Source organism: Nicrophorus vespilloides, unplaced genomic scaffold, assembly GCF_001412225.1.
Source record: "Nicrophorus vespilloides isolate i.1.1-1 unplaced genomic scaffold, Nicve_v1.0, whole genome shotgun sequence".
Taxonomy (NCBI): domain Eukaryota; kingdom Metazoa; phylum Arthropoda; class Insecta; order Coleoptera; family Silphidae; genus Nicrophorus; species Nicrophorus vespilloides.
This window is the reverse complement of record NW_017095530.1, coordinates 21,420-30,685: the sequence shown is the minus strand read 5'-3', so window position 1 is coordinate 30,685 and position 9,266 is coordinate 21,420. Positions and strand designations below refer to the sequence as shown.

Genomic DNA, 9,266 nt, shown 5'->3' with positions numbered 1-9,266 from the left:
AAAAATAAAGAAAAATATAATATGGTTTAGTGGACACGTCGAAGACGACGCCCACTGCGTTTCGCCGAGAATGGAAAGAAACCGCCAACTGTTTCCTAGATCCGAAGCCCACGAGACTGCGTCGACTCGTAACGACTAAATACGCTCGTTTCTAATTTAAAAATAGATGCAGATTAATCAATTCCTCGTAAGAATTGAATCAAAGAAGGCAATAAAAACAGAAAACAACAACCATGACATCAGTTGTTTAAGCAAATAATGTCAACTGATTCATGTAACCTCACAAAACTCGATATTTCGTTGAAAAAAAACAACAACAATTATCAAATTCCAATTCGTAACTATCGTTGGAGTTGATGTAACAAATTTTAGTGCCATTAAACCAATTTGTATTTGTCCGTCTCTTATATATAATACTTTATACGAGTTCAATTATTTAATTCCAGCTCGAGTAATTCTATTGTTTTCAGCGGTTGCGGGGGAGGCTAATAATCATGATGATGATGATTGCCATGGCAACTAATCGGATATCAATTGAATTCGTGGGATGCTGCAACCATTACTAACCAACTACGATTATACTACAAACTGTAAAGTGGAAGAAAGAAATCTAAACAGTCTTGCACGCTTGACTTGCAGACCGAGAGACGAACTTAATTACGATAATCTTCCGAAGAAACTAAAAATTCAAGCATACGAATTGAAGGTTTCACATTTTTCGTTCGTTGGAAATGCACAGACTTTTGTTTGTCTGTTCGAAGAAGAGGATACGTTTTATTGATGATTTCGTCGTTCATCTGTTTATTTCTTCTCGTGTACTGCTTCAGAATTAAGCGTATATTATTCGAGTAATGTTTTTGGCTCTTGCATTTGTTTACGTTACTTACGTTATTCACTTATTTATTTTGTTTTAAATACGTCAACACGTACTAGATTATATTTACTTTCACAGTAAACTTAACCATAAATAATTTTATCTCAATTACATTTTCAAATTTAAGAAAATCGAGTACCTGGAAATCTTTATAAAATTTACAGAGTTAAGTAATTTTTTTTTACGGATGGGTGATTTTAACATTTCTGTTACTAAACAACCTTGTAATTAACTATATATTACAAATGATTCAAGGGAAAATTTGTATCAATTTTCTATGTTAGTATTATTTCCTAATCTGTCGTTCGTCTACAAATCAATAACAAAAACTCAACTAAATCTATTACAGTTTATTACAATCAATCAATCAATACCGATTTGTATGTTATCATTATTTATTCTACACGGATATTTTCGAATCGGTTAGAACCCTTCATCTAAATCAATAATTGTCATTACCATAGCAACTGTATTCGGTCCGATGTTAATCAATAAACAAATTTGTCAATTGTGACAGATGTTATTATTATTAGTTGTCAATTGTGACAGATGTTATTATTATTAGTTGTCAATTGTGACAGATGTCAATTTAGTTATGTTGATAATAAATTATTGCAATTGCTGATTTCAGTTGCGAAATTTACACTTGAATTGGTTAACAATGTTGATAAGGGATCATTGTGTCATTTTGAGGGAAAAAAGTAAATATTATTGGTTATCATCAATTTTGACAGATGCGACTGTTATTAGTTGTCAATTGTGACAGATATCAATTTGGTTATGTTGATAATAAATTATTGCAATTGCTGATTTCAGTTGCCAAATTTGACACTTGAATTGGTTAACAATGTTGATAAGGGGTGTGTCATGTTGAGGGAAAAAAATAAATATTATTGGTTATCATCAATTGTGACAGATGCGATTGTTATTAGTTGTCAATTGTGACAGATGTCAATTTGGTTATGTTGATAAAAAAATATTGCAGATTTCAGTTGCCAAATTTACATTTGAATTGGTTAACAACGTTGCTAGGGGTGTGTCATCTTGAGTGAAAGAAGTAAATATTATTAGTTATCATCAATTTGACAGATGCGATTGTTATTAGTTGTCAATTGTGACAGATGTCAATTTGGTTATGTTGATAATAAATTATTTCAATTGCTGATTTCAGTTGCCAAATTTACACTTGAATTGGTTAACAATGTTTATAAGGGGTGTGTCATCTTGAGGGAAAGAAGTAAATATTATTGGTTATCATCAATTTTGACAGATGCGATTATTATTACTTGTCAATTGTGACAGATGTCAATTTGGTTATGTTGATAATAAATTATTGCAAATGCTGATTTTAGTTGCCTTGAATTGGTTAACAATTTTGAGGGGAAAAAAAAGTAAATATTATTGATTATTGACAGATGCGATTGTTATTGTCGAAATGAGGTGCGTTGATTGAGTAATCGAGGAAAAAGAAAAGCCCGTTGGTCAACAAAGTGTCGCTTGACGTAACGCAAGGCGTAATTGTTATCGCAATTAAATGAGATTAGATAACGCCACCTGTTATCAAATAATCTACGTGAACTGCATTCGATATGGAGCTCTTGATGCGAACGGATCCCTTCATTGAGAAAACAATGAGAAAAGACGACAAATTCAGTTACTTCTCTACGAAGAATTACAACTCTTTGCAAAAAGTTATACAATAGGAGAAAAAAAAAAAAAAGAGACGTTCGGAATTGGTATGGTGGATGACCTCATCCCGGTGTAAGGCGTATGCGTGTACGAATGTGTGAGTTTGAGTGAGAAAGAGAGAGACGGAGTTATGCAAATGTGCATTGAAGGCGGGTATTTCGCGGGCAAAATTTGAATTTCGGAGTGGTGCGATGCGGTTAGAGGGCGCCCCCCACGCGCAGGTCCGGCTCGGGTATAAAACCTGACGTGGCCAGCGGAAAGACGCATTTCACAGAGCGATCGACTGAGAGCAGCGTCGACACAAACAACAAAAACGAGGCAAGAAAAAAAGTTCAGTGTTTCATAAATACAGAGAGCTAGTTTTATTACACATCCAACAATATGAGGGAAATCGTGCACATCCAAGCCGGCCAATGCGGTAACCAGATTGGAGCCAAAGTAAGTAGACAACAAACAAACAAATAAACGGGATTACTAGATTAGATCGAAGAGAGAAATAAAAAAAAAAGAGCCTCGCCCCGGCCATCTTGTTGATATGTTGAGAGCCGGCATCCGGATGTTGTGTTGCTCCGCCGACATTCGCCGGCTTTTCTAATTGATTCCTATTAGAAAATTCACCGGTTTTCGTGTTTGCGGCTCCGGAAAACGCCGGCTTTTTTCCCAAGAAAAACCGTTGAGAGACAAAAAAAAAACCGTTAGACCACGCCGGGTGTCGGTTGCCAGCCAAAGTACAGTCGCCACCATAAAAATCCATAGATCCGCGCGCATCCCCCCGCGTTCATTTTAACGATTTTTCCATGGAAACGTACACTTCTTGTTTCTTCATCATCATCTCATCCAGAGCCAACTCCGCGAATTGCGTAACTCGCTAATTGGATTAATTTATCTTGTTTGAAATATTTTCAACATGACATCATCATCATCCGACCGGCATTCTTTTTAACAAACAACAAATTTCAATTTGCAACAACTTCTCTTTGGGCGCGGACTCTCTCCCATCGCAATCAATCAATCAATCGATCGATGACTCAATTTCACAATTAATATTTGTTTTTATCAAAATCATTCAACGATGAATCACCACTATTTTTGAAAATTCAAGAACCGATCGCATTAACACAATTCCGAGTCAAGGTTCTTAAGTTTTTTTTCTTCAACCAATTGACATCATCACAACCTTGGACACGTTTTATATTTTTAGAGTATTATTTCTCTTATCTACTGTACACCTAAGCCCACCTCGCAAAACAACAAAAAATTGCAATCTTCCAAAATTATTTCGCGTAATTGTCAAAATTAAACGTCACAATTCTTATAATTGTCAAATTTGACGTTTCAATAATCAAATTGCAAACGTCAAATTTGACGTTCCATCATTTCCAATCAAATTAATAACGTCATTGAATTGCATAGATAATTTCAGTTTTTCGTTGCAATTCAGTGCAAAAACATTTCGAAGCTATATAATTTCGTTTTTAGATCATATTTCGTGTAAAAATCTCATTCGTATGACGTGTTTTCAAGAGAGAATCTAGACCACCGCGCGTTTCTTCCATTTAGAGTCGCATTAACACACAGATTATGCTAATGTATCATTGTCTATATTAGGAGCATCGGCTAGAAAAAAGAAATCATACTACACAAAACGGATGAATTGCCAAAAGCGGAGAAGAATTATTGTAGAAGTAAAGAGAAAGGTTGAAAACGCTTTTCGTTTCCTTCTATTGTTGTCGTCAATTTGTATTCCCTTCAACGCCCACTCTGATAATAATAATAATAAGAGAGAGAGATACGAGGAAAGAAGTCTTTAAGTCGTGACTTCCTCCCGTTTCTTCTATAGAAGCAGCACAGCACTCTACGTGCGAAATTAATAAATTAGAAAGAGGCGTCGTGATTCATCATCATCATCATTCATGACTATATTTAGACATTTCGATTGGTCAAAGTAATGACCACTTGTCCTACGTAAACGTAGGCCGTGCGCGAAACAAAAATCGTGTATTTGACACAAGGTCACTCTTGCCCGAGATGACATAATAAACAAAAACAACAACGAAGAAAATGTCACGAAACGACGAATGACCTAATGTTTATGTTAATAAACATGGCGAAATTTCTCTTCATCAAAAAAAAAAACTTGACACGTCAACACAACATTTAGACCATAAAACACTTCCTGTTATAGTTTCAACCTAATATATATGGACTAATTCACACATGCACCTGGTCTTTTCTTTAACATCTTTTTGGGTGTGGTCTTTCTGAAGGTAGCAAAGATGCAGCTGTGTCCTTCCTCAATTTTCTTTTTAATTTTTTTTATACCTGACCCTTTCTTTACAAAAAAGCCTTTTCTTCTGACCCTCGGATTTAAATTGAATTTCTTTCGAGACGAGAAAATAAAAACCGTTACTAAATTTATTTTTTTCATAAACAACAACAACAAAACGGAACGTTGTTAATGGTGTATCCGTTTTACGAGAACCTCACAAGCAGAACAATAAAATAAAGAGAGAGAGAGAGAGAAAGAAAGAAACTAGTTTCGCCGGATTTCTTCTTAAGGTTGCTAAACTCTCTGAAAGCTTTGGGGGCAAAAGTGGTGGTACACAAACGCGCTGCTTTCTTCAATTCTCTCTCAAAGATCATCATCTAATTCGCATCAACACAATTAATTGATATTAAAAAATTTGTCAAATTATTCAATTGCGAATAAAATTTCAATTAATATTCGCGTTGCTAAGTTACGGATTGCAGCAACGTGGGCAACGTAACCAGGCAAACAATTGTTTTATAAATAGGATCGGCGGTGCGTGTCTAATGTAAATGTAAATTGTATATTTCTCTCTTTCTCTTCGCTGGCTGCTGCGGCCACCGGAGTTCGTTAAACCCAGTCTAGTCTACACATCTTAATATATATATTATATACTTTGGCGACGAGTTTAATTAATAGTCGTAATTATTGGCAATTTATTTAGGTCGATTTTGATTAGAAATTGATTCGTTCCAGTTTGATTAACTGATGGATAAATGAAGCTGTTTTGGTATTTGGATCGAAGTGTGCTTAATTTTGCAAAACGGATTCGTACATACTGTTACTATTACTACATACCTTAAGCAGTCTCTGTGTGCGTGTAGTTGTGATCATCGCTATAAAGAGCTGAAATACTTGCGCAACGGCGTGGCGGCGGTAGTAATCTTCTCTCGATCTGTAATCATAATTGAAGATGTTTGTGTTGAGAATGTGTTACTAATTTTTTTTTGATTTTTGTATTGTTTTAGTTCTGGGAAATCATCTCCGATGAGCACGGCATTGACCCGACCGGCGCTTACCACGGAGACTCCGACCTCCAATTGGAGAGGATCAACGTGTACTACAATGAGGCCAGCGGTGGCAAGTACGTGCCGAGGGCCATCCTCGTCGACTTGGAACCCGGCACCATGGACTCCGTGAGGTCCGGCCCGTTCGGTCAGATCTTCAGGCCGGACAACTTCGTCTTCGGACAATCCGGAGCCGGTAACAACTGGGCCAAGGGACATTACACAGAGGGCGCCGAACTCGTCGACTCCGTTCTGGACGTGGTGAGGAAGGAAGCGGAATCGTGCGATTGCCTTCAAGGATTCCAGCTGACGCACTCTTTGGGCGGCGGCACCGGATCCGGTATGGGAACTCTGCTCATCTCGAAGATCAGGGAGGAATACCCGGACAGGATCATGAACACCTACTCGGTCGTACCGTCGCCGAAGGTCTCAGACACCGTCGTCGAACCCTACAACGCCACGCTCTCAGTCCACCAGCTCGTCGAGAACACCGACGAGACCTACTGCATCGATAACGAGGCTCTCTACGACATCTGCTTCAGGACATTGAAACTCACCACACCGACCTACGGAGATCTCAACCATCTCGTCTCACTCACGATGTCCGGAGTCACCACCTGCCTTCGTTTCCCCGGTCAGCTGAACGCTGATCTGAGGAAGTTGGCCGTCAACATGGTACCGTTCCCACGTCTTCACTTCTTCATGCCCGGCTTCGCTCCTCTCACCTCCAGAGGAAGCCAACAGTACAGGGCTCTCACTGTACCCGAACTCACCCAGCAGATGTTCGACGCTAAGAACATGATGGCCGCCTGCGATCCACGTCACGGCCGTTACCTCACCGTCGCCGCCGTCTTCAGAGGACGCATGTCCATGAAGGAAGTCGACGAGCAGATGCTCAACATCCAGAACAAGAACAGCTCGTACTTCGTCGAATGGATCCCGAACAACGTCAAGACCGCCGTCTGCGACATCCCGCCGCGCGGTTTGAAGATGTCCGCCACCTTCATCGGCAACTCCACCGCCATCCAGGAGCTCTTCAAGCGCATCTCCGAGCAGTTCACCGCTATGTTCAGGCGCAAGGCTTTCTTGCATTGGTACACCGGCGAGGGCATGGACGAGATGGAATTCACCGAAGCCGAATCCAACATGAACGATCTGGTTTCCGAATACCAGCAATACCAGGAGGCCACCGCCGACGAGGACGCCGAATTCGACGAGGAGCAGGAAGCCGAAGTCGACGAGAACTAAGTTATTATTCAACACTCCCCTCGATAAATCGATAAAGAAGAAACAAAACAAAAAAAAAAGATGAATTACCCACCCCCCACAACAACCCTGATTTTTTTTTATTTAATACATTTTTTCTTAATAAAAACATAAATATATATATAAAAAAGCAAACGTTGTTTACCGAGATTTAATAATAACAATAACAACAACAAATTCCGATTTAAACCCACCTATAAACCGAGAGAATCTCGCAACCTTCACTTATTATATATATTTATAATAACGCGAAAGAAAAACACGAAGAAGATTTTTTTTTAATTTATTAATAGCATTTTCTTTAATTTCAAATTCTTCAACGTTCATTACATAAACAAATAAATTTAAAAAAAAACGAAAAGGAAATCTTAAGAATCCCAGACTATGGGACAACACACCGATTTTTCAAACATTTCCTTTTCGCTTGATTTAATATTGAACGTTTATTGAAAAAAGAAAACCGCTTCTTTCTCATGACTTTGTTCATCCCAATATATATATAAATTTTTTGTTTTTGTTCATTCTGAAATATTTATACTTTTTTTTTTATAATTTAAATACATATTTTTACTACGGAAGAATTGTTCCGTAACTTATTTTGCCCAGAGTCGGAGATTGATTAATCATTATTAAAAGTTGCTGCCAAAATAAAACAACTCTTCTATTTTTCCTCTTCAATTCATTGAAACAATAATATTACCATAAAATTCATTACAAACTTCTCATTAAAATTAATACTAAGAATCTTGGATTGCCGTTAGATGATTGATATAGAAAGTCTTTATTTTTGCTAAAGAATTCGGTATTAAAAGAAACGAGTTTTTTTTACTTTTTATAATCTAAATATTTACATTTCTCAAACGATCCTTGGCAGATTTGCAAATAGGTTTTGAATCAATATTGTGCTTTGATATGATGGAATGAGAGAATGTTATTGTACGACATATCTAAATCTAAACTTTGTGTGCGATTGCTGTCTGTCCTCTATGAACGAAGTACGTTTGGAATCTCTGTTGGTTGGACAGGTTCAACGGCTTCGAAAGACCCTCCTCGACGGGGAGTAGCAGCAGAAGCGAATCAAAGAAATTATTATTATAATCAATCGTATTAAGGCGAGAGCTCGTGTGCAACGAGACGGTACGGACATTTCAAGTCCACAGAAATGTGCAAGAACTTAGAGATGGTTGTGCATATTATTGATATGCAAAGCACGTTGGATTTGTGATGATGGAGAGGAAACTAATTGCATATTGAAGTCACGTTTAATTTGGTTGGGGGGGAAAGACAACGGGATCAAAAGGAAACGGATTCCTCGCGTGCCTGCATCTCCGGTATCTTAAGATTTAAGAGGAAAGAGACGTGGATGCATTACAACAACGTCCAGTTATCTCATAATTATATGGAAGAAATGACATCACGATAAAATCTTGATTTTATTAGTTTTTTGAAGAAAACTCATTTTTTTTTTATTTAAACATTAGATTATAGAAAACAGTAATTAAAGTTTATTACATAATTATAGAAAATGACAAATTAGCTTTTTTTTTAATATAATTATGAGAAAATTAACTAACAGCAAAAATGAGAGAACAAGATTTTATCGTAGGCAACCAGTTACACTTGTTATATAAATGACAAAAGCCAACTGAATAAAATTGCTAGGTAGTTTTTATTGTAGGCAACCCGTTAACTATTGCCTTTATTATAGGCAACTTTATGGTCACCAATTAAATTGTAGTATTACTTAAAAACTGTAATAGCTAGAATGGATCCAAAGGATGCATATGAAAGCTGAATGTTTAGGGAATGTAGCGAGTATTCATATATTATTGTGGTTTCATCGGTTTGGCTGTAATTAGTCGTTAAAGATGAAAAAACGTTGAAAAAAGCAGTGTTTTCACATTTCATTGATTTTCTCGGAAACTATAATAGATAGAATGGATCCAATAGATGCATATGAAAGCTGAAAGTTTGGGGAATGCAGCGAGTATTTATTTATTATTGTGGTTTTATCGGTTTGGCTGTAATTCATCTTTAAAGTTGGAAAAGCGTTGGAAAAAAAAGCAGTGTTTTCACATTTCATTGAATTTCTCGGAAACTATAATAGATACAATAGATCCAA

The 9,266-nt window shown here is 37.1% G+C and overlaps 1 protein-coding gene across 1 annotated transcript; it reads left to right on the top strand.

Annotated features, from left to right (window-relative positions):
• Window positions 1-2,812: 2,812 nt before the first annotated feature.
• LOC108568843 (tubulin beta-1 chain) lies at window positions 2,813-7,185 on the top strand. The gene is made up of 2 exons (XM_017930170.1): window positions 2,813-3,001; window positions 5,840-7,185. The coding sequence occupies exons 1-2, from the start codon at window positions 2,945-2,947 to the stop codon at window positions 7,124-7,126; spliced, it is 1,344 nt and encodes a 447-aa protein (XP_017785659.1). The 5' UTR covers window positions 2,813-2,944; the 3' UTR covers window positions 7,127-7,185.
• The last annotated feature ends 2,081 nt before the right edge of the window (window positions 7,186-9,266 follow it).